General features: G+C 34.9%; 1 protein-coding gene across 1 annotated transcript in view; it reads right to left on the bottom strand.

Moving 5' to 3' along the window:
• Positions 1-16,259: 16,259 nt before the first annotated feature.
• Positions 16,260-27,501, bottom strand: part of DACH1 (dachshund family transcription factor 1) — a 438,352-nt gene continuing 427,110 nt past the window's right edge. The window contains exon 11 of the mRNA XM_008260046.5: positions 16,260-18,963. Within this exon, the coding sequence (XP_008258268.2) occupies positions 18,926-18,963 (38 nt within the window). The 3' untranslated portion in view covers positions 16,260-18,925. The remainder of the gene's footprint in view (positions 18,964-27,501) is intronic.

Raw genomic sequence — 27,501 nt, 5'->3', positions numbered from 1 at the left:
GACCTTTCTCTGTCTTTCCTTTCTCTCTGTAATTCTGCCTTTCAAATAGATACATATTTTTTAATAATTTATTAATAATAAACAGATAAATATCCCCTCCTTTGTTGATATTTTGATTGTTTTGAATTTTTAGGTTTTCCATTCATTAATCTTTTTTTGTTTTAATTTCCTTTGAATTCTTAGTTTCCTCTCCTAGAATATCAGTGGAAACTTTTGTACTTCTTTAAAGATTTACACAGCACATTTCTCTTCTGCTTCTTTTTGTTGTTTCCCATAGAGTAAATGAGCCAAACTAAAGTTTCCAATGGCAACATTTTCTCCTTTATCACAAAACTAAGATCTTAGGGTTAGCAGTAAAAGCTTTATAAGCTGACTAATAGAGGGGAGAAGAGAAATAGAAAGGGTTAGAATGGGAGCATTCTGCCATCATTTCACACTATGATTCTAAAGGAAGAATAGAACCACAAGAATCCCCCTTTAAAATAGGGGTCAGCAGTTATGCCAATCACATTCATTGTGTTTTTGCAAAGCTAGGTTTTGTCTGTGAGCACAAGTGTAGATTTCCCTTATGCTAATCTGCACGTAGTCGCTTTCTGGCCAATTTTCTTTTCCTGACAAATACATTGTGATCACTAGCATCGCTGTTAGGGTGAGCTGAAACAAACTTAGTACGTGCCAAATGTCAGGAACCTTCTTTATTGTGTTCATTTAATATAAGCTTCTTCATGCAACTGATGGCAATAGCACTGTTTTTCAAGTGATTGCTGTTGGTGTGTACTGCTCAGTCACAAAATTATAGCAGAGTGCTTTAGGTGGGCAGTTATAATGTGATAGTCAACTGAAATGAACTTAGTTTCTCCTGCTGGACATTGCAGAGTCTTGTATTATCCTTTAAAATGAAAATGCAATGTTTAGAAATTGTTCAGAATTCAGTAGAACAAATTAGCTAATACACACAGTCCAGAAAGATGAGCAAAACTTTAATGTAGTTCAATGTATAAGCAAACCATGGTACTGCCAAGAAAATTGATTTTCAAAGCTGAAAGTGATCTTGTTGAAAAGAACTGCAAGGAATACATAAATTTGGAGGCTTCAAAAAAAGCGGTCATTATGGAAAGCAAACTGGATGGGAACAAACATTATGATTTGTTTTCTTGAACAAGTGATTTGTTCAATAAAAGTCAATGCTTGACTCTTATATTAATTTATTAACCAAAGATTATATAATTACTGAAATTATATTTGTAGAGAACTTTTTCATAAATTGATTTGAAGCTTTTTATTTATTTTTCCTTTCTTATTTCTCCATCAGAAAATATTTGATCCAGATTATTTAGGCAATTTAGTGGCATTCCAAAGACTAAGTTTAGGTGGACTTGAGGATTCAACTTTAAATAAATGGTATATATTTTGATATCATATTTTAAGACTGTCCTCTGCTCATTGAAAATAAAAGGTAAATCATCATTTTTTAAGTAGAAAATCACTAATGTCTTATGAATGTCTGGGTATAATTATTTTTCTTGTTCCATTCTCAATTCTCCTCCATTTTAAAACTGACTTTTGCTATTCCAAGAGTTCCATATGGCATACAATTATTATCATTGCGGGAAAAAAGAAATTGCCAGTAGTATGTAAAAATCTAGCTTCAGTTGGGTCCATGCACACAAGCGAAGCCCAAATGACTGTGGGTTGTTTCCAATGGGGTCAGCACAACATCTGCTTTCCCATGTAATCATGCATCTGATTCCCTTGGCTTTGAGGATAATAGTAAATAGAGTTTGAAAAAGAGTGGGTGGAATAATTTGACACTGGTTTTACTTGGACTGAATCCATTAGAAATTGTGAAATATTTGGAGCTTTTAAAGTAATCAATAAGACAGGATGGTTCTACAAGATACATTATTTATACATAAGTAAAAGGTATGTCATCGTGTCTAATTTTTTTTTTTTTGCAAAAACTCACATCAGTTCAAATTTTCCAGAAATGCAAAAGAAAAACAACTCAATACTAGATCTAGATTTCCTGTAATGAATAGTTCATCATATTTAAATATAGATACTCAAAATTTGACAGATTTGATGGATGGACCACTGGAAAGGCAAATATCAGAAATCTCTTATTCAAATGTGCAAATATTGAAATACAGAAAACTGATATCTGCTTAAACCTAAAAATAATTATTCTGGAGGTTATGCGTGAATGACAGTTCTCTAACATTGGTAATGTACAGAGTCTGGACCAGGGTTATAAAATTGGATTTCTTAAATTCTGGATCTGATGGTTAATCTTTTTTTTTTGAACTTTTACTAATAATTTTAAGATAGTTCAATATTTTATGAGAGCAAAAATGTTGATATAATTGTTAATAGTAATTTAGGACAAAATTTCTCAGAATAATAATTTATTGGTAACTATGAAATATATTTTCTAAGTGTTAAAATATACTGAATCTTAGTGACTCACATAAGTCCCTGAGATGGCTACTATTTTTATTGCAGTTTTATAGATGAAGAGATATAGAAAGTTGTATGTATACTGAGTTATCTGCCTCAGAAATGCTTTTTAATAGTGCAATAAAAGTGTAACATTTAAATTTGTGTTTTGCTTTGAATTACATTGTTGCCATACCCTTTTCTTGAACTGACTCACATTAATAAGAATGAACTGAAGAAGACATAACATATGAAGGATTTGTCAAAGTTCATGGAAAAATACATATCGTAAACAAACTATGCATAGATGTAAAATTTGTTTTGCATCCAAATCAGCATTCTATTTTTCCACAAGCTTTTTGAAGTACTCTTATTTGACTTTAATATTTTCTAATAACCCTATATTTAACAAGATCTCCTAATTATTTCATGCAAGATAAAAATAAAAGGTTACAAAGTAAAAGGGACAGCTTTTATTTTTTATTTTTATTTTTTTACCCAGAAACCTTTTATTTTAGGTTTACAAACTTCATATGTTTCATAAATAAACTTTAGGAACATAGTGATTCTTCTCATTCTACCCTCCCCCCACCCACAATCCTACCTCCTTCCTCTCCTATTCCCATTCTATTTTTTACTAAGATGTATTTCAATTAATTTTGTACACATAAGATTACCTCTATACAAAGAAAGAGTTCAACAAATAGTATGTAAAAAAAAAAACAAAAAAACTGTTCCTCAACAAGGAACAGTCAAGATGAGGGTTGTTCGAAGTCATCACATCTCTAAATGTCGATTTCACTTCTAGAGATTACCTTGCAGGTAGTCTTATTAGTTACCATAGATCAAGGAGAACATATGGTATTTGTCCTTTTGGGACTGGCTTATTTCACTAAATATAATGTTTTCCAGTTGCCTTCATTTTGTTATAAACAACAAGATTTCAATTTTGTTTTACCACTGTCTAGTATTCCATGGTGTACATGTCACATACTTTCTTTATCCAGTCTTAGGTTGATGGACATCTGGGTTGATTCCATATCTTAGTTATCGTGAATTCAGCTGCAATAAACATAGGGATACAGATAGCTCTTTCATAAGCTGATTTCATTTCGCTTGGGTAAATTCCCAGGGGTGGGATGGCTGGGTCATATATTCAGATTTTTGAAGTATCTCCATATTGTCTTCCATAATGTCTGCCAGTTTACATTCCCACCAATAATGGATTAGGGTGCCTTTTTTCTCACACCATCACCAGCATTTGTTTGTTGATTTCTGTATGAAAACCATTCTAATGGGGGTGAGGTGAAGCCTCATTGTGGTTTTGATTTGCATTTCCCTGATAGCTAGTGATTCTGAACATTTTTTAAAATACTTATTTATTTATTTGAAAGGCAGAGTTACAGAGAGGTAGAGAGAGGAGAGCAAGAGCGAGAGTGAAAGTGAGAGAGAGAGAGAGAGGTTTTCTATCCCGCTGGTTCACTTCCCAGATGGCTGCAACGGCCAGAGCTGCGCTGATCCAAAGTCAGGAGCCAGGAGCTTCTTCTGGGTTTCTCACATGAGTGCAGGGACCCAAGGACTTGGGCCATCTTGTACTGCTTTCCCAGGCCATAGCAGAGAGCTGAATCAGAAGTGGAGCAGCCAGGATTCAAACTGGCACCCATATGGGAGGCTTTACCTGCTACACCACAGCGCTGGCCCCCCTGAACATTTTTCATGTGTCTGTTGGCCACTTGGATCTTCTCTTTTGAAAAATGCCTGTTTCAGTTCTTTGTTTATTTCTTGACCGGGTTGTTTGTTTTGTTATTGTTGAGTTTCTTGAGCTCTTTATATATTCTGGATATTAATCCTTTATCAGGTGCTTAGTTTGCAAATAATTTCTCCCATTTGTCAGTTGCCTCTTCACTTTGCTGAGTGCTTCTTTTGCAGTGCAGAAACTTCTCAATTTGATGTAATCCCATTTGTTAATTTTTGCTTTGATTGCCTGTGCCTCTGGGGTCTTTTCCAAGAACTCTTTGCCTATTCCAATGTCTTGCAGGGCTCCCCCAATGTTCTCTAATAATTTGATGTTCTCAGGTTGCAGATTCAGGTCTTTGATTCACTTGGAGTGGATTTTTGTATGGAGTGTAAGGTAGGAAGGAGTCTTGCTTCATATTTCTGCATGCAGAGATCCAGTTAAAGAGACTGTCCTTGCTCCAAGGAATGATTTTAGCTCCTTTAGCAAAGTTGATTGTAGATGCATGGGTAGATTTCTAGAGTTTTTATTGTGTTCCATTGGTCTATCCATATGTTTTGTGCCTGTACCAGGATGTTTTGATTATAACTGCCCTGTAGTATGACTTGAAATCTGGTATTGTGATGCCTCCAGCTTTTGTTGTGTAAGATTGCTTTAGCTATTCTGGGTCACCTGTTTTTCCATATGAATTTCAGCATTGTCTTTTCTAAATCTGAGAAGAATGTCTTTGTTATTTTGATTGGGATTGCATTGAATCTGCAAATTGTTTTTGGTAGTATGGACATTTTGGTGATATTGATTCTTCCAATCCATGAACATGGAAGATTTTTCTTACCTTTTGCATTAATAAGCATAACCAAAGTAAGATATCTTCTTGAGTCATTGTTGCTACAGTCCCAGATACCCAATATTGCTTATTTAGAAAGTCATTACAGATTCTTGGAGTCAGTAGAGTTGCTTTACAACATTTTCATCTGTCAGAAAACTATAAAAAATATACTCAAACCATGAGAGAGAGACTCATAGCGAATAGAATGATATTATAGGGCAAAGGTCTATATGAGACCTGAGTGATTGGAAAAAGGTACTTCACCATTCCTTGCCTGAATCAACCAGCAATGTGGAAATATTAGCCAGTGGACTGAGATGTTCAAAGGTAACAGCAAACTGGTCTCTAAATTTTCGTTGGATGTTACCTCGCTTGAATAGAATGTTTTGCAAATAAGAAGAAAAGAGATATCTGAGCAATGGGATTTTTTTAAAGAAATATGGACTAAAAATTACTTGCAAGTGATATGTTTTTAATCTCACAATCAAGAGAATTTGGGCACATAAAGATGAACTGTCATCATTGGGTATTACTCTCACTGAGCCTCAGCATCACCTTTGGGGCATCAAAATCTGTCACCAGGGCTGTGGAAAGAGTGCAAGATGTTGTCACGATAAGAATCACAGAAAGAGAATGTTGAATGAGCTTGTGCTATCTCTTCCTTGATCCACCTTTTCTGCCCCTACTTTAAATACCTTTGAAACTTTATATTATTAAGTAGGAAAAAACCACATAGGAATCAATATAACAATTGTATTCTATTTCTAGTTTATCAAATATGTTAGCTAATTCACCACAGAAACACATGTTATGGTATAATAGATTATCTCCAGTGTTTTTATTTTTTAAGATAAAGGTAAACATTCATATATTGTTTCAACCTTATTTTTGGACTTGCACCTGTAGCACAATGGATGCAGTGAGAGAAGCAAATTGTAACTGTCCCTGAGATACCAGTAATTGTGAAGTGATGCCTTTGCCTGCCACCACTGCTGCTCTTCCGCCATTATTTCCTCTTATCTCTTTCTTCTCTGTTCTATCCGCCTTTGAAATCAGGCAGGAAACTTGGCACTGAAGAGCAATTCTGGAAGATGTGCCTCAGGGCCATATTAACCTCAATTTATTAAGTAATAAGTCCATTACTGCAATGTACATAAAACATTATCCATTAGTTAAAATTTCAATATCAAAGTTTAGAGATTGGTAAACTCTTAGCATTCAATGTTATGGCTGTGTGTATATAAAAGTCTACAAGTAATTTGCAAAGTAAAAACAAAACTCATAGACAGTATTTTTAGGTACTTTAGAGTAATTAGAATATATTTAATAACATGGTAAAGACTAAACATGTTTTTGAAAGACCATTCTTTTCACTGTTGATTCTTCTTTATTGGAATCCACTAACTAATCCAATTAGTTGTTGTGTAGTAATTTGTTCCCTTTATTTGTGATTCATGGATTTCTTGAGCAAATTCACTTGAAATATGTGGAAGATGGTTAGGATTAGCTTACTTAATGCACTCTAGAAGTTAGGACAACTTTTCTAAGGTTCTCTTTACCTTGGATTACATATAAGACTTATCTTCCAGGGCCAGCGCCACGGTGCAGATTAATCCTCCACCTGCGGCACCGGCACCCCATATAGGCTCTGGTTCTAGTCCGGGCTGCTCCTCTTCCCATCCAGCTCTCTGCTATGGCTTGGGAAAGCAGTAGAAGATGGCCCAAGGACTTGCACCCACGTGGGAGACCGGGAAGAAGCACCTGGCTCCTGGCTTCAGATCCGTGCAGCATCGGCTATTGTGGTCATTTGGGGAGTGAACCAGCGGAAGGAAGACCTTTCTCTCTGTCTCTCCCTCTCACTGTTTGCAACTCTCTCTCTCAAATAAATAAATAAAATATTTTTTTTATCTTCCCCAAATGGGGCCACCCATGGGAGTTTGTCAGTAAAGGAAATGAGTATCATGAGCAATGTTTTGCAGCTTCTCCCATTTCTGCTGTGTGTAGCCTGATGAACGTGGTCTGATTTCCCTGGAAAAGCTGGACGGGAGGCCACCATACCTCACCCGTAGCTTTTTAGTGTCAACAGAGAGGACAAGTGCTGTCCACATTGCTAGTGTTGTGGCAGAGACTGCTTCCTTCCCTGACTTCTTAATCATGAAAGGTGCAGAAGCTATTCTGATGGGCCAGATCCATGCTATTATCTTGTAAATTATTCCTGGAAGTTAAACCTGGAGCCAGGTATGACAATCCTTCCAACCATTTAGTAAACATCTGAATGCGTATTTTAAATCTGAAACTCACAATGGCTCAAATATCTAAAACCTAATGGACACAAGGTTTTTGTTTAAAATGCAAACAGAGAATACAACCTCAAAATAATTTAGACAGAATCTCTGAAAGTTATTATTATTTTAAATTATACTTCTTTAAAAGGACTTTTCATGTCAGTGAAACTTGAGAGCTCCTGATGTGTGAAGTATTTGGAAGGATAAAAATCTGTAAAGGGAACCCACAATGAATTAGGCAATGAACTTGAGTGTAAGTTAACCCCTATGGAGCAGCATATTAGTGCTTGCAAAGATCCTTATAAACCGATCACCATGTTATATGCCCTGTGATCTCCTTAATTTGGCCACATCAAAGTCTCAAAGGCAGTTATTTATATAGACCAACTTATAATAGGATCTGGCACAAGAGACTGGCTCAAGAGATATACTTTATCTAGGAAGGTAAGAGTCTAATACAATAACATTCTCTCAGGGAAGAAATTCGTATGTGAGACAAAAAAAGCAGATGGTACAGTCATATAGAGAAGTAGAGAGAGCCAGAGCAAGAGCACTGTTTATCTCTAAAGCCTTAGCTGTGATGAATAAAAAGATAAATTAACCAAGAACAGCCATAACTGGAACAATAAAATCATAGACAGAACATAGCTGAAATATCATGAAGCAGAATGGAAAAGTAAATAGCATTAAGTATATTATGAGAAAATTTATTAATACCTGTTGATACAGAAGTGCCATACCCTAGTCTATGTTGTGGTTTCTGAGTCTGAATTGTGCAACAATGTAGAACATTCCTAGGCTTTGTATTATAATAGATGCTGTGGTTTGCCAACCATATCCTCCCTTCAAGGCTCATTTCCCCAGCTGTTTGGTTTATCTCCTGGTAACATCTCTCATATGAGTGCCTGTCCATTATTGCCTGCAACTGAAGAGTATCAGCTCACCCAGTGTCCTGTTAGCTTCCTCGAAAAAAAAAGAAAAAAATAAACCCACATCTAACATCTTATACTCCATTCAAGGGTGTGAGGTAAAACTACCCTCATCTTCACATGGTACAGCCGTACACGGAGTGTCACCCCAGATCCCATGGGATTGGCTGATGCGTCTATTGTGACAAGACCGAACCTCAACTTCTTCATTTTCCCATACGTGTTTTCTTTGCTCTCTCATGGTAGTTGTTCTAAAGAGAGTATCCCGATAAATATCTTGCATGTGAATTTCTATTTCAGAGTTTGTTTCTCAGAGATCCCATTCTATGATACGTTTCCGAAATAGCCTCAAGAAATTCCATCTGAATGAAGAAATCAAAACCTATCTCTGACTTTTCATCCAAAAAGAACCAAGAAACTATGTTTTAACAAAAATTAGTTGTAAGCCTCAACTAATTATTTTAAGTACTTAAGATATTACTTTCTGACTCATTTCCTCAAAGATTTCACTCTTTTAAAAATGTTTGCTGTTATACTTGAATTTCCCTAATTAAAGTAATCATAAGTTCAGCTGAAATCAAACAGCTATATTTAATACATTTAAGATTCTCAAATAATACAAGAGTTTAAAAGTGAAATGGTTATGTTTTACATTAAGTAACTAAGAATGTGTTTGTAAACACATTATCAAACTTTACCTTCTACAAATATGAGAATTTATTGTTTTAGAGTATATGTAGAACATTACAACAGCTTTTTGGCTTTTTCTATAAGCCCAAAAGTATAGGGAAACAGGCATAAAGTCAGTTTTTAACACAACAACTTATCAATGGTGAAAACACTTTTAATAGATATATTTTCTTTTTTTAAAAGACTTACTTATTTATTTGAAAGTCAGAGTTATACAGAGAGAGGAGAGGCAGAGAGAGTTAGAGAGAGGTCTTCCATCCGATGGTTCACTCCTCACTTGGCTGATCCAAAGCCAGGAGCAAGGAGCTTCCTCTGGGTCTCCCACGTGGGTGCAGGGGTCCAAGGACTTGGGTCGTCTTCTACTGCTATCCCAGGCTATAGCAGAGAGCTGGATTGGAAGTGGAGCAGCTGGGTCTCAAACCGGCACCCATATGGGATGCTGGTGCTTCAGGCCAGGGAATTAACCCACTGCACCACAGAGCCAGTCTCTAATAGATGTATTTTCTAATATTGACTCCATTTGTTCAAAAGACAAGAAAATAATATATATGTATAATGCAGAATAATCTACTCATTGGGCAACGTATGAGTTGAAAATGCTAAAAAAAATCAACCTATGTGAATTAAGGCTCCTGTAAGGTATAATGCAAATATAGGTTGCATACTGTGTCAATAGAATGGTATATATCCTTGGCCCAAATCCAATTCACTTCATGGCTATTAATGTATACTCTGCTAGGAAATGCTATGAGTCTCTTTAGGGATATACTTTCATTAGGAATTCAAGTATAATGTCTGCTTCTATTTAGGTAGGATTTAACTGTAGAGGCCAGGGATAGAAATAGTTTTACTGCACCTCTGTTTGCTTAACTTTCAAATGTGTGCATGAATTTTAAGGTCTATCTAATTATAACAACATTAGTTCATTTAATGGTAAATATAAAATTTAAACATCACTATTTCAATAGTAAAAAAATAGTTTTAAAAATTGGAATACTTAGTCTTGGCCCTGATAGTAGAACACAGAATTATGTAAACACCCTCCTTCTTAACATTGTTCCTAAACTACAAATGTTTTTTTTTTTTTTTTTCCCACATTGTAATTGACAAAAACGCTCCCAACAACTTAGCTATCACACATCATCTTTTTACCACCTATACTTTCTGGCTCTGATAATTATTCCCAAGTTAATCTCTCCTCCCCCTCCTTCCACTACATTCTCTTTCTCATCCCTTCCTATTCTTTCTCCTTCTTCCTTCTCCCATTCATCTTATTCGGTCTATGTGGGCATCAAAGATCTGAAAGTTCTTGCCCCTTCCCAGATCTGGGAAGTTTTTTTGTTATTTTGTTAAATATGCTTTCTGTCTCCTTTTTCCTTTTTTTGCCCCTGTGGAATGTGATCAAATCTACTGCTGAAGCACTTTTCAATTCAGTCACTGGATTCTTCAGCTCTGAAACTTCTTTCCGGTCCTCTTTTATGATTTCTATATCATTGCGGACATTACTGTGTTCGAGCATTTCTGCTTGTTTTAATTTCATCGTCTGAGTTTTCTGAAAATTCACTGAGTTTCTTTAACATGTTATTTTTCTTTACCAGAGAGATCCCTATTTCTTTGGGATGAGTTACTAGAAAAACTGCATTCTATGAGGGGTTTCATGCACCGTTGATTTTTCCAGTTTATTATTGGCTTCAAGAGTGTAGGCACCTTTTCTAAACTTTTTAGACTGATTTGATGGAGAAAGACTTTTACCTAAGGTGTTTGTGAGGTTACCAGCTAGGTGTGGCGAGGCAGTTATGGCTCCATGGAGGGACTCTGTGCAGCTCCAACAACTGAGACAAACATTGTTGAAGGCTATAGAAGACCTTGGTGGCTAGGGCTTCAGTTATTCACGATGACGGTAAAGGCTGCTGGATTCCTCCTAGGGTATAACATGGCCAAAGAGATCCTTTTTGCCACTAGACAAAGCAGATAGGTGTCTTCATAATAACACTAATCAAAAAAAATTTTAGCTGTCCATATGAAAGCAAAAAATATATTTCAGAGGAAATAATATTACAGGAGGGAAATAAAATCATGTCATAAGTATAAATATCTTAATTCATTCAGAGGTCTTAAAAATTCTAGAAAGTTTCTGTTGAAGATTCCAAATACAGATTCTTCAAAGAATTCAGTTTCCAGGTCTCAAGTACTTAAAGTATCAGCTAAGAGAGGAACATCTTAAGCCTCAAAACAAGTAGTCAACAATTTGTGGAAATGTGTTGAAAGGACCTACAAGCAAGTTTTTAGGGACTCTTTTTGGAAATAATATGGACATGTTAGCATACAAATTATAATGCATTATAACACATCAAACACATTTTTCATAATTAATAGGCCCTTACAAACTGAGGAAAAGAGAAAGAGTGTGTGAGGAAGTTACTGGGACAATATATCAATAATTAGTGGTCTTAAATAATGGATATGAATCTTTCACATATTCTATTAATTTAATATAGTTCATATAAAAATATACCTGCAAATTAACTACAAGATCATGATCATCCTACTTTGAGAAGTGCAACTACTACATTAATATGTGTTTTATAATAATAAGTATTTTCATGTCTTACAGATTCTATGAATATTTATGGTTGTGATGGCTTTTAATGTTTATCTTAGCAAGAAATAGTGCCATTTGGTCAAATTCATTAAAGTTCTGCCCTTTTGAAATGCTCATGATAAGACTAAAACAAAACAAAAGAAACAGAAAAACAAAATGAGGTAGGTTAGAAAAAAAAAGAAAGAGTAAGTCATTTCTTGTTTCTGTATCTAACTAAGAGAACAGCATTGTTCATCCCAGATTCTTTGAAAGGTAGTAATAAAGGGTATTGAAGTAATAATACAAAGAGTTCACATAAGCCTCATACACCCTCTTCCCCTATTATTAATATTTCATATTAATATTTGACACAATAAAACAAATACTCTCAATGTAAGATTATCTCCAAAGATTTTTAGAAAGACAAATACCACACAACCTCCCTTATATGAGGAGGCTAAAATATTAAACTGAAATAAAGAGAATAAAATAGTGTTTCTCAGATCCGGGAAATGCGTAGAGAAACGGAGAGGTGGAGAGAACATCTTTACTGAGTATGAGTATGGGAAGACAGATGGATGGATGAATAACTTCTCATGTTCTATATATAACACAGTAGGATAACTATGGTTAACAAAAAGTAATTGAGTATTTCAAGAGAAGTAACATACAGGATTTTGAGTGTTATGAACACAAAGTAATGATAAATGTCTGAGGTGATGGATTTTCAATGACTCTGATCCTTTCATTGTACTATGTATACATGAATTGAGATGTTGCAATGCATCTGATAAATATGCACAATCACTATGCATCAATTAAAAACATTTTAAATGATATTTAAAAAATCTAAGCATTTTAAAAAGAATGAATAAATGGAATATCATGTTCCGAGGTAAAACACAAGACTACCAAGCATAACTTGCAAATAAATTATTTCCAAATAATTTTGTGAGTATAGATGTCCATCACTCCACATCGAATGACAAGTTTAAGATGTAGGATAAAGAATTATGGTAGCTAAAGATAGGTGTCGATTTTAGGACCCAAATCCATCCCCCACAGGGTGAGACACATATCTGCCTTTCATCTCAAGACCAGCAAAAGATCCACCCATAGGACAATTCAGAGAGTGTATTATGTCCTAGATGTTAAGAGAAATTAGTGGACCACGGTCTGTCTTATAATTGAATTTGAACATCTCTCACAGCTCTGATAAAGGTACAGCAACAGTTTGTGGCATTAGGGGGAATATTCCTACATTCTGGTTTTCAGAGTAAGAATGCCTGAGTGTTTGCTATGGGTATATGAAGCACAGATGCAAGAATCAACAGAAGACATCTGGGCCTAACACTGAATAATTAGCAGATCAAAGAGGAGTGCTAAGTGATCAGGCAAAAGGAATTGCATTTGGTGCGTCAAGAATGACACATCGGGAATTGGAAGGGGCTGCCCTCAAAACCTACAAGACAACTAGCAATAAATATCTATTTAATGCAGGTGTGAAATCATCATTTATGTTTGCAAAATAAGAATTTACACCCTTCCCCTTTACCTTTATCCCACTGTGCTGTTAGATCATTTACCCATTTGCCCTTTGACCATATTCTCTACTCCTGCTAGGTTTTGTCCCATACTGCAAGAAACTTCATTTTCCTTGCCCATTATTACTTAGAACTGATGTGTGTTTATATTCTCACAATACCTATCTGCAGTAAAAGGAAAAGCATACATAAAGCATATATTAAAGTGTCACAGACATGCAATGCACTGTACTGGAGATGTGTCAGCCAACTTATCTCCATCTTTTGTCTAATGTAGAAGACAAAGTTTGTTACACAACAAGCATTGTAGAAGGAGCTGCTGAAGCATTTGAGAGAGAATTAGAAAGCACTAGTAAAGTAGCTTAAATCTCTGGCTCAGTAACAAAAAATATTCACTGTTTATCTGGAAGCCAGATTTACTATAATGGTGAATTCTGTGTTGTTTTATCTAGGTGTTTTTGAGCTTATATAGTAACATGGCATTGTTAGAAATTGCTCTAAGTATTGCATTATAATTGTAAAATTTATCATAGTCTATTTGTATTGATTAATATTTTATCAGTACAAACTTACACTCCTTCATTGATGTAATTATCTTAAATTTTTTTGCTTGTGCAGCTGGTGCTGGGATTATATTTATTAATAAATGTGTTCATATCACATATAACTCCATACATATGTACAATTCTTATATTAAATTTTTAATAAAACATTTTAAAAATAATTGTTTTTAGAAAAATCATGAATTTATGGTAGCTGAGTAGGAAAATTGCAAATTCACATTCTATTCAGAATTAAGCTCACAAGTTTAAAATTACTTTTCAAAAATATGTAATTGACTTTCTGGAACATCTACTTGGCTTTTATAGTGTCTGTTTAGCTCATAATGCTCCCCATCTCATCCTCAACTACCTCTGTGACAATAGCAGAAATTCACTGATTGCATTCAGTAAAGTAATACATGCATTCCTCCCAGAAAGTAGTCCTCAGTCAAGTGAAGAATTTTAAAACCTGCTGGCCTATCAAAACCCAGAGATTCAAATTTAATTGTATATAATAGGTTCCAAAAACTCCAATGTATCCAATGTACTGCCAAGGTAACTACTGACATGTGTTCTGACATGAGATCATCAGAACTCTCAGAAAACCTGTTGCAGGGCAAGAGAGAAAATTATTGGCTCACTTTTGTGGGCTGGATTTTATGCTCCTGAATAACACAGAAATCAAGAGAGGAAAAAGAGAAGCATGTGTGCAGTGAGAGGAGCAAGAGGCAGAACTGGTGAGCAGAGCAGAAACATGGAGTTAGAAGAGGACCCCTGGGGGCTGCCTGTGTTCCTGTCTTCTTGAGAATCCCTCTATGTTTCTTATGTTTCATTTTGTTGGTAATGGTGGTGATGCTGGTTGTGTTGGTGGTGGTGGTGTTTGTTTTGTTTTTAAATTTGTTTGGGTCCATCCACGCCTAGGAGCTCTGTGGTAAATTTTTCAACTTGAAGTCTCTTGCTTATTACTCTCTAAATGTCAATCATGCTTCCACTGTCATGTGACTCATTAACAAAAGCATTTATTTGATATTTAGAAATGTGTTTTAGGGGCTTTAATCATTTTGCTGCATTACTTACCCTGCAGATATACAAATGCTGAGTGATAAGGATTAAACACTGTACATCGACATTCAATGGTATGAACACACCAAGGATTTGTTGACAACCCCCCGCTCTTTTTCTGTAATTAAACAGGCTACTAAAGCAAAGTTGAGCACTTTTGGTAATAAAAAATTGCTATTGTATTTAATGAACACATGACATAAAAAGAATAACCAATATGGGAACTTTTAAGGGAAAATATATATTTCCCTTTTCTCAATTCCTAACCAATCATCTGGTTCCCAAATCATCTAATATTGCCCTCTAGAAGGATAAGGTACAACATGGGTCATTAGATTATTACTAACTATTAGAAAGGCGGATTATGTCAATACCTTCCTAATATCTCTTCAGCTCTATATCTACTAAAGTAAAAAAGACGTGCAGTGACTCCTTTCTTCCTGAAAAGAAGAGTCCCTATTCCAATAAAGTTGTAAGCTACTTTGGTAAAACTATGTTTTCCTCTTCAGTCATTAAAACATCTAGCACAGTCCTTTGTGCAGAATAGATGATTTATTAATAAATCTGCTAAAATGCATAAATTAGGGGAAGTTCAGATTTTATATACGAGTTACTAAAGATAAGAATTAGCACCAAGCCAGCATGAATGAAAGTGATATTGTATTGAAAACTGCAACCTATATAATTTACATCTGTAAGACACTCCCCTCTAGCAATAAATGGCTTCTGCACAGATTTCAAGATTGTTATCCCAATGAAAACACATGTGGAAAAACCGAAAGCATTGCTGAATCCCACAAACATCCAGAGACTGATGTTCTAGTACAAGTTTCATTGACATAAACATATGATGACAGGAGACAAAAATGTGTTTTTAATGGTCACATAAACATTTTGGGCTTTTATTAGGGAAAATCATGATTTGCTAATATACTGTTTCACGAATTCCTGGAAATAATTCATTTAAACAGAAAAAAAAATTCCATTTTGCATTCTCTTGGGAATGTCAAGAATATTCACATAAATAGCAACTCAGTATTTCTTCAAATGCTGCACTTTGGATTTATTAAAATTGTTATATATTATTAAAGGATATTGTAATTTCAAAGTTACTAAAGGCATTTTTTCCAGTGATAGAATAGAAAGCAAAACACTGAATTAGAGTTACAAATCTACACTCACATACATATGGGAATAATATATTTTGTTCCATCAACATGTCTACTTTACATTATTCAGCACAAAGCTTTGTGAAATAAGAATCATGGGAATATAAGAATATAAAGGAAAAAAGGTACAAATAACAGCTTCATAAACTGAGAAATGTACATAAATAAATCATGTATATGTGGGCAGTTTGCTTAGCTGGCAAGAAACAAAATATGGAAAATCTGCTTGTTAAACAATAACTACAGAGTGTGCTTTTATGATGTTTTTCACCACAGTAATTCATATTAGAGATAGAAGCAGTTGCATGTTAAATAAAATCATTGAGCATTGTTCCCATCGCATTGCAAAGAGCTGACTTATGTTGTTTTTAGATGCCTCCCATTAGAAAGTAAATATTCCTTCAATGCAATGCATTCACAAAATTTAATAAAGACGAACTGTAAATAAAGTCACAGGGAGATTTCAGACATTTTTATTAGGAGATTGTTGGAAAGAAAAAGAAAATTAAATACAATAACAGTAAATGTGGTTCTCACATTGAAACCAGGCTCAAATAACTAGGCTACCATAGAAAAATTTCCAATTCTTGCATTATGATGTAAAAACAGATTTTTGTACAGATTTTGTACAACAAAATTCGTAATAACCTTTTATCATTTTTAGAAAACTTTAAATATATAGATAAAAATAGACAATTTTCATAGGTCCTACATGAAGATGAGTATGTTCTGTTCCAAGGGCTTGCATAGAGCGCAAATGTGGTTATAATATAGAACAACCAGACATTAATATTTTTAGGAGTACAAAAAGCATGGAAACAATAAAATGGGCACAATATTACTTGCTTATGCTGAAACACAAATTTCCAAACCAACCTGCATAACTAAAAAAGGGAAAATTAAGTTACAGACTTACAATAACATTTCATGAACTGTAATATATACAACATGTTAGTAAGAATCTCTCTTAACATATAGCTGATAGCTTTATTCTTTAATCCTTGCTAAAATTTCCTTTTATGTCAAACCAAACACTAAAGCATTCTCAAAGGTCTTGAAAGTATGTATTTTGAAACTATTTAACCCACTTGACAGGTGACTCTATGCCAGGAGCAGAGCAATGGCTGATTCTATGACATATGTAAATTGTAGACTTTAAAAAAATTTTTTTCAAAAAATGAATGATTCAAAAGCTTGCCACAAATCTGTCCAATTTTAAGTGTAGGAATCCTTTAAAGACTGAATATAGGAAAAAATCCATATAACTAGAAATAAAATCTTGTGCTCAAATAACAAAAGATGGTCATGGAAGAACTATGTTAGAAAGCCAAGTTTCTACAAAGCATTTGCCAACAATAGTTTAAATAAAAATATTGCTCCATTTTTAAGCAAGCTAGCTAAAATAGGAAGTGTACACATAATCTTTTGATTGTATTAAAAATGGACTTAGCTGGTTACTAGTGAGCTACACAAAAGAATGATGTTCCAGCATTGCAAGGAAGACCTAGAAAGTACAGAAGCTTAGTGCCAGAGTAGCTATAATGCTGATATTTTCTTAACCAAATAATTAATACCCAATCAGAACTATCTTAAAATGTTTAAGCTAGTTTTCTTAATGTTTAATATTTTACTGTTTTATGGTAATAAATAATGTTATGATCATATAATTGTAAGGTGACAGAAAAAAATCATAAAATGTACAATGACTCTACTGATTCAAACCAGTCTTTAAAGGTGTAACTCCAGATATGTAGAAACAAAGAGAAGGTAACTTCAGCGTGTAATAAGCACTGTTGGCAGCTTTACTTCCAGTTATCTGCACAAAAGTGAAAACACATACTGTAACTTTCAAAAAGACAGTGGGAATCACACGTAGCCACCCTTCCCTCTGAGCAGGGTGGGAAGCACAGCACATTTTAACTTCATCACTCAGGGCTACATGGTATTGGACTGATACATCGAGGGTTTGCTAGGGTTTGTTTTTCAGCAACATTAACATAATATGACATTAACATATAAAAATATTTCTGGTGTTTTGATTTACTGAACAGCCACAATCCATCCTCAGTAGTGCAGGGTGGGCACTATCTAGGGTTCAATATACAAATAAAAGTGGCTGACACAGAGTTCTGATGTCACCAGATGCTTAAGATCTCATTCATTAATACTGTGACTCAGACAAATATTTACATGCCTGCATGCGTTAAACCAGAAAGACGTCTTTCTGACCAACAGGGTGACAAAACATATTTTCTAAAATTTTCATTTTTTTCCTAAATTCTAGTATACTACTGCATACATAATACCTTCCTTGTGTGTTTTATGTTTATATACTGTACATGTGACCAACATTTTGATTAAGAAGCAACATTATTATTTTAAATGCTATATACCACTACCAGTTTGGAATGAAAACAAGTTACATTTATATATTTTGTAGGTTTTTAAGAAAGAAAAAAAAAGACCTTCAGTCAAACCTTTTGGCTTATATTCAATGCTTCTTTAAAGATACACAAAATGTGATTTTATTGGGTTGTTGTCAACATCCATTTGTTGGTCTTTTGGAAAGTATGTCAAAAAAAAAAAAGCTTCAGGAGAAAACCCACAGTTAGACAGTTTAAAACTGAATGTAACAGAATATTACTCTTTATTTTTCAAATCCTCTATGCCCCCTACATGTTCATCTCCAAGTGTTCTTGCTGGTTTCTGGAGGACATAATTCTGTATGTCTGGGTGATCACTGCTACGAGAGTCTCTCTGTGCTCAGATACAGAATTTTCAGCAGAGGAAAATGGTTCATTCCATTAAAAAACAAAGCTAGGCCTTGGTCAGACCTGCCTTTAACTCTGTATACAAGTGTCCAGCAGCAAAGTTGCGGTTATTAACTGTAAGAAGTTTGATACTTGTACATTTACAAACATTCCCAGGTCTCTGGTATGAACCACAGGTGAAAATCAATGGAAGAAACTTTTTTTTGTAGAATACTTAAATTTGAAAGAACATTGATACACAAAATTGAAAAAGTTCCCTTAAAAGGACTTTATTTTTTTATGAACTTTCCAATGACGAATGTCTGGCTGCAAAGTTCTTCACTATAACAAGGATTTCTTCAACAGGAAAGATTCAGTACATGACAGTAGTTTTCAAATACAGTCTTCCATCTACAAATGGAAAATAAGAAATCATTAATAACATAGCATTTGGGGCACAAACATGGACATAAATGATGTGGCCTGATATAACATTTTTGTTTGTTATTTTATCCTCATTTGCTTAGGAAGTTAAATTTTTCACATATTGTTGCAAGCTAATTTTATAATTACTTTGACTTTAAATGATTGAAAAGAATACAGCCTCTCTAGTTCTCATAAATAAATATTTGCCATGTTGATATCAGTTCCCAGAGCACTCAGAATATGGATAAGAATATGTGTGTGTGTTACACTGATATGCAGAGCTAGTTGATTTCTGTTGAATGACAATTATTTCCTCCAAGCTTGCAAAACCAAATTTTCTCAGAATCACTCAGGTGCATCTCCATCATGAAAGATTGTGCTCCCACCTGACTCTTCAGCAGTGTTGTTAAATATACCATGCAATGTAGCTGTTGTGCACATTTGTTGCCTTTTACATGAAAGTCACCCAGGTAATTTTATCACTGTAAGGGAACTACAGTCTTTCTCCCCAGAAATGAGATGAACTCAACAATTAAATGTTTAGATGTAAATATATTATTCAGCTTTCACCAATGAAAAAACATATTGGACACACTGAACAAACCATTTTAATGAAATATATATTAAAAGGACAAACCCAAAATTCAAAGGAAAACAAAATTCTCAAGTAAAAAACCTTCTAAACTATACTTTTTGTGGTATGGCTGGCCTAAAGTTTGGGTATATTTGTATAAAATATGTCTAAATTTCACAATTCAGTACCTAGGGCAGAGGGTAGAATAATCAGGAAAGGGAAGGTTTCTAAACTTTGAAAAATTTATATTCTCATGACTATTTACAAAATGTCTTATTGTTCCAAGATTTATAATACGGGGAAACAGAAGTAACCTACAGTAGTTCCAGGAAGTAGAAAATGTAGTCTATATATTTACAGATCTTATCTTCAATATTTTGGTAATTAAGTAATTTTATTTAATTTATTGTAGATATAGTAATAAGTGTGGAAATTAAAACCATCAATAACAAATGATTTTTCACTTCAAAGAAATACTGGTGTTCTCAAACTTTTTTTATTCCATGTTTTTCTTAGTCTAATTGGAAGGATTGAGAGATTACTTCCAGGATAATATGCATCTGTGTTTTGCTAATCAACATATTTCAAACACCTACCACCTGTTCAATACACACGTACTCATATAACATATCATACTGTTAACATTTAAAGCCAGAATTTTGCCTCAGTGACCGCAAGAATGTCCATGGGATTAGTCTCAGACTGGTTAATTTCTAACAAATCATGTCAACTATTAATCAGTTGCTTGTCTGAAAGTAACCAAGTATCAATTACTAGAAAGTTTCTAAATGTTCTTTGCTTTCCAGTTCAGCAACTATATGTCAGGACTCCTTTTAATAATTGAACATATAATCAACACAACCCTCCTACCAAACAGAATACACCTTTAGACATAAGATATAATCTAAGATTCACCAATAAAAATATTATTAATGCAACTTAACTATATTATTGAACAATGATTTAAATGCACATATAAACAGTTGAATAATGTGCCCAGATAACACAGTCTCAAAATATTTTATATCCTTGGCCCTAAACCTCAGTTTATCACTCTTACTAAATGTTGCTATAGTTTACTAGTAGTCATTGTGATATTAAATAAAGACAGGAATCTTCTAAATAGGCATCAATCAAATATCAATCCAGGAAACATAATTTTGATGGAAATTTCTTTATAAGTAAGGATATGACAGTATCACACTGAATACTGTGAAGTAGTTTGTTTTTGCGTGGGACCCACTCTGATTTATTCTCTTTGCTTAGTTTGATAGCATCTACTTGTAGGACAAAATTTCTTTTCTCACTTACATGATTTAAGAATACTAATATACAATTATTTGTAGTTCCAGCTTACCAGGAATTTCAAATACCTACTTTGTAAATAAATTTAATCAATGTTATAAAATTAAATTTAAAATCTTATTCTCGATAAATTTGCCCCTGTCGCTCCCCGTCTTCGTGGAGGAACGACACAGGACCCTGCGTTGTTCTTTTGTCTGCTCGGCCCTCCCCGGGTTTGCTGCTGGTTCTTCCCAGGTTGGCTACCGTCCCTTCCACCTCCGTGGAAGGGCGGTTCCCCCTGCCACTTTCCCCACTTCCGCGGGGGAGCGGCACACCGCCGGCCGGCTCTCTCGGGGGCTGCTCAGGTGTTCCCCTTAGATGTTCCTGGTGCATGTTGTCTCTCTCCTCCTTTATAGTCCTCTTCCACCAATCCCAACTCTGCTACCCACACGCCGAGTACGCTGCTCTCCTCCAATCAGGAGCAGGTCCTGCAGCTTGTTGGTTGAACTGGAGGCAGCTGTGTAGAAGCTGTTTCCTCCTCTCCCAGTGCCATATTGTGGGAGAGCAGATGCATAGAGTAAGTCTTAATTCCAGTAACTTAGTCTAGTCCAGAGTTGCTCCCCACATGCCCCTTTAAAGGTAATTTTGATTTTAATAATTTCTACTATATAGAGAAAAATAGATTTTTTAAAAATCTAATAATACAGAATATAGAAATAACTGAAGAAGTAGAGCATTGATACTTTCTAATTTTTTTTTTTTGTAATTTTCTTAATTTATTTTGAAAGTTAGAGAGAGAGAAGGAGAGATCTTCTCTCTGTCTGCTGGTTCATTCCCCTGAAGGCTGCCAACGGCCAGCTCAAGGCCAGGCTAAAGCCAGGAACCAGGGGCTTCATTTTTGTCTCCCACGTGGGTGATAGGTGCCCAAACACTTGTCCCATCTTCTGCTACTTACCCCAGAAGTAGCAGGGAGCTGGATCAGAAGTAGAGCAGTTGGGACACAAACTGGTCATATGGGATGTTGGTGTTGCAGGGGTGGCTTTACCCACTACACCACCACCAGCAGCTTTCTAATTCTTAATTCCTTAATTTACTAATCCCTACTCAGCTGCCCTTTCAATTGTCTCATTATTTCTATCATGTATTCAAATATATTGAAAGTATCATTCCTATTCCAATTTTTGAAAAATATTCAATATTTCCTAGGATAAGACAGAAAAGAACGCATTCAAATTCCCCATTATTCAAATCCACCAAATCTGTGAAAGTAACAATTTGCTCAAAATTAATAGTTCAGTGTTCACTAAGGACCTCTTAATTTTCTTCGCACTGCAGAAAAAAACTGAAAGTACAGAAAGATTTCTCATCTGTGATATCTCCAACATATAAAACAGAATCCAGGAGTAAAAGAGTGAATAAATAAAAATAATCCATTGAATATGAATAATTGTTTTAAAAGATCCACATTTACACTACTGGCCTAATTCTTCAATTTGATCCACAATGTGATACACTCATTAGTCCTGGCTTCCATGCACAATCTTATCTTCTGTCACTCTCCTCTTATCAGTGATTCTGGTCCGCCTCTCCATCTACAGCTTATCAAGCTCTGTACCATGTTGGAATACCAGGACTACTTTTCCTGCTGGGAGTCTATCAGATAAATACTCTCCCCCTTAGCTTACTCTTCTGCTCAACACTACCTAATTCTCTAAATGCAGTCCCCTCCCCCTTTTTTCTAAATAGGAGCATAGCAGTTGATCACTTTGAAGCTATTCAATGAGATCACAAAAGCAGCAACCCTATCTCCTTTCCTGTTGGTGTTGGAATGAAGATGCATGAGCAGTATACTTGCCTTAAAATATTTAATGTGTGGGCCAGTGCTGTTGCATGGTGGGTTAAAGCCCTGGCCTGCAGTGCAGGCATCCCATATGGATGCCAGATCATGTCCCGGCTGCTCTACTTCCAATCCAGCTCCCTGCTAATGCACCTGGGAAAGCAGTGGAAGGTGGCCCAAATCCATGGGCCCCTGCACCAATGTGGGGGACCTGGAAGAAGCTCCTGGCTCTTGGCTTCAGATTGGCTCAGCTCTGACCCATTTGCTGCCATTTGAGAACCAAACCAGTGGATGGAAGACTTCTCTCTGTCTCTGTCTCTACCTCTCTCTTTGACAATTTCTTTCAAATAAATAAAATAAATCTTATAAAAGTATTTAATGTGATCTCAAATATCGTTTTAAAGAAAGAAATTAATTAATGTACCTATATAATAAAAAGAATGAACATATTTGAAATGTTAAAGTCTATCTCAGGATGCTAGCCATCAGGGAAATGCAAATAAAATCCATGGTAAGGTTTAATCTCACCCCAGTTGGAATGGTTATCGTCCAAAAATCAAAATAATAGAAGCTGTCAAGGATCTTAGGGAAAAGGTACCCTAAAACACTGTTGGTGGGAATGTAAACTAGTACAACCATTATGAAAGACAATATGGAGATCCCTCAAAAACCTGAAAATAGATCTACTTTATGACCAAGTCCTTCCATTCCTGGGAATTTATCCAAAGGAAATCAAATCGGCATATGAAAGAGTTATCTATACCACCATGTTTATAGCAGCTCAACTCACAATAGCTAAGCTATGGAATCAACCGCAGATGACCATCAGTTGATAACTGGATAAAGAAATCCCTTCTTTGCAACCAATGGATGCAGTAGAGCCCATTATGCTTAGTGGAATAAAGCAGTCCAAAAAAAGACAAATGTCATATCATTTCCATGATTTGTGGGAACTAATATACAAAGTCCAAAAAAGGTAATGTATATGAGCAAAACTATATATATATATATATAAGTATATATATATATATATAAACTATATATATATATCTATAGCCCTTGTCTATACTCCTGAAAAACAGTAGCTTTTCTACTTACTACTTGTTGAATTGTTTATTCAGTGGAGGGTTAAGTTCATGATTATAAAGTAAACTGAAAGTATGTCGCTTTAAAAATTAAAAGAAAAAATAAGAAAGGAAGGAGGAGCGACAGTGGAAGGAAGAGAGGGAGACTAAGGAGGGAAGAATCATTATATTCTTAAAACTGTACTATGGGGGCCGGCACCATGGCTCATTGGTTAATTCTCTGCCTGCAGCGCCTGCATCCCATATGGGTGCCGGTTCTAGTCCCGGTTTCTCCTCTTCCAGTCCAGCTCTCTGCTGTGGCCTGGGAGGGCAGTGGAAGATGGCCCAAGTGCTTGGGTCCCTGCACTCGCATGGGAGACCAGGAAGAAGCACCTGGCTCCTGGCTTCGGATCGGTGCAGCGCCGGCTGTGGCGGCCATTTAGGGAGTGAACCAATGGAAGGGAGACCTTTTTCTCTGTCTCTCTCTGTCTATAACTCTACCTGTCAAATTAAAAAAAAAAAAAAAACTGTACTATGAAATACATGAAGTTTATTCCCTTTATATAAATTTCAAAAATTTTAAATAATGTTAAAGTCCATAGGTTATATATAAAGTACATTTATTAAAATTATTTACATTATATATTAAATATAAGCATATGATCCACTATAATTCCACTTTCAAGAAATTTTTCTCCTCTTAAATTTTGGACTAACTTTTCTAAGAGAAGGACAAATGCATCAAACATTGAGGATATTAACTATGAAATAGTCTATATCTGCTTCAGTTAAGATCTTCATGATTAAATAACTTCATAATTAAATAATTTCCTAATTAAATAATTATTAGCCCTCTTCCTTACAGTCAACCATAGGAAGAAATACACCAGGTATAGACAAACTGACGGAGTGACAGTTTGCCTTAATTTACAAAGCCTAACTTTAAAAGCAATTTTTACCTTTTAATTTTGTCATTTACAGAAATATACATTTGAATTCTTCCAATTCTGCATGAATAAATTCTCTAACTAATTTTATATTGTTCCAGAGAAGTTACATTGGCCTTGCAACTCACAGTAAATAACATCCTAGGAACATAATTCAGAGACCTAACAATAGGCCCCGAGTAATGGCGCTGCAGTTCTATCCCAAGCTTCTGATAGCAAAGCATGTAATGAAGGTTAAGTGGCAAGAGTGCTAGACACAGTACATGGGCCCGTAACTCAATTGGTAGCATGTTTTTATCCTGTATAATCAAGGTTCCAACATTCTCTTTTTCCCTCAATCTTCAAACAAGGGAAACCATGAAGCCATAGAGAAGTCTCTTCAAAGACAAGTGGAAGAACAGACATCACTGGACTCCCTGGGGTGTTTCCAAGGACAGGTCCCATTATTCAGAGGTTTTGCTCTTTGCATTCACAAAGTAAAAGGGCTAATTAATGTATTTTGTTTTCAGGGGTTCCCTTGGTTTATCACACTTATTCCCAAACTGGATAATTTCACAACTGTCCACCGTTTCTTACATCGCCTTTATTTCTGCATGGGTCAGCCACAGAAAATTGTTTTCTCACTTTGTTCCTAATGGCAAGGCAGGTTAACTAAACAGTGACTCCCTGGTATCACAAGTAGATGACAGCTCTACTTTAAGACTGAGTAAACGGGAAATAATGCCAATAACAATTATTATTATCAGTACAGCTAATATTTTCTGAGTTCTTATTGTATTCAAGGTATTTTATAGATTTTAAGTTTAAACTTTCCAACAATTCAACAAAAGGTGTATTCTTGGTGCCTTTTACAAATAATGCTATTAAAACTCAAAGAGGTTAAGGACTCTGCACATTTTCAAAGAGCTAACAAATGGAAGTGCAGTGATTTTGATATTTGTGTGAATACACATTTCATGTCCACATTTTTTTTTATCATTCTTTTTCTAATAAACAGCTGGCTGCCACTGGAGGAAACAAGATGCTTGCGACTCATGGAGTTAAAGGATTCCTTCCTGAACACCTCAGTACCATAAGGCTTTCTGCCCTGAAGATTCACCTGCACCTTGCAGTTCTCCCAGGGATGGGAGCATTTTGGGGGACAGTAGAGCATCAAGTAAGCCACTTGAAATCAGCCTGGTTTCTGAGAAAATACCTTCCTTTGACACAATGATTATTGCTGTTGTCAGGGAGGTTGAAATGACAGGAAGATCATCAAGCTAAACTCTGTGCATGGGAGTACTTAATTAAAAAGTCTTTTCTAATTAAAAGCATTTGGGAGGAGGGGATGAGTAAAACTATTTAAATTACAAATTCCTAATAGTTTTAAAGTTCATTGTGATTTGATGCTTACAGCTGTAATTTGGTGTTAAGACAGTACCTAGATCACTGAATAGTTTATTGCAGGTGCGAATTTGTAAAAGCTGCTTATTTTTATTATGCATATTTAGAACTACAGATAATGAATTGAAAAAAAAAAGTTTAAATTCTTCATAAAATTGATCTCAGACTTTAATATCAAAATTGAAGCCATCAATCTATTGAGTATGTAGATCTTTTATGTTAATTATTTTCTGTGGCTGTATCGGGAGAAATGAAGACCCAGAAAATTTCAAGGTTGTTTTTCTTTGTATCCATATATTAAGTTTAAGGCAGTTAGTGATAATGTCTAACACATATAAACAAGTGCAGAATTCAGCTTTTATTCTATATGTAAAGATTACCGAATATCTTAATCATTTGTTTGTAAAGCTAATAAAGTCTGTTTGATATAATCATATAATATATCAAGATTTTATATTATGTGGTAGAAGATGACACATAAAGTGGAGTAACTTAAAATTGCTTAGTTTGGTGTCCCCAAAAATGAAATTCATTTGCTGTGTGAAAATCATATATCTAATTAACAAGGGAGTTTACTAGTGTTAGATATAACAAAATGCACACATAGACATAAATTTCAGTTTTGAACAGAACTCTCTAGTAAACACCCACAATGATCTCTTTTTGCACGAGGGGCTTAATACATCGTATTTTCTGTTAAGAAATAACTTTATTAAAGATGGGATATATTTGTTCAAAACTTATATCCTGACAACAGTGATCTAATGAAAGATGCTGCTTTTGCAAAACAGTTGTGCGTGCACGTGCCTCACTACGCCAGAGCTGAGGAAAATATTAACATAGCAGAAGGTAAATATATAAGATCATATATCTAGAAAGTTTAATATTTACTTAAAGAATATGAAGTTGATATAAAATATGGTAGCTGAACCTCTCTCAACACAATGTCTTAATCATGTGAAATAAAGGAAAGCAAAACAGTGATGAAAACAAATGTTAATGATTCATGTGATATTTGATAAGACAACGAAAGGAAGTCAAAATAAAAGCAAACAAATAGGAACAGATGGGAAGGATCTTTGTCAAGTCATAACCCCTCTTCTAAAACCCCCAGAGGAAGAAGCTAATTAAAGAAAATATTGTTTCTTGCTTTTTTTTATAATTTTATATTTGGAGGAAGAACATCCTGCGACTCCTAAAGCAAAGGAGAGACACAAAGTCTACACTGAACATGAGAAATATTTTTGTGAAAGAGTGATGTTCAGTACAGGCCCATTTATAACAGAATACTGAGTGAAGATCATTTTTTCCTCACGAAATGCAGATAACAGTGTAAGTTATTCCAGAATATTGAATACTAATATATTTAAAGTTGTGTTCCATATAGTTACAAAGTAAAAACTGGAAAGGCTGCACCAGGTTTTGTGTTTTTTT

The sequence above is a fragment of the Oryctolagus cuniculus genome, chromosome 9 (assembly GCF_051225735.1).
Source record: "Oryctolagus cuniculus isolate XC-2025 breed Fujian yellow rabbit chromosome 9, ASM5122573v1, whole genome shotgun sequence".
Lineage (NCBI taxonomy): Eukaryota > Metazoa > Chordata > Mammalia > Lagomorpha > Leporidae > Oryctolagus > Oryctolagus cuniculus.
The sequence above is the reverse complement of the archived record's forward strand: the minus strand, read 5'-3'. Positions and strand labels throughout refer to the sequence as shown.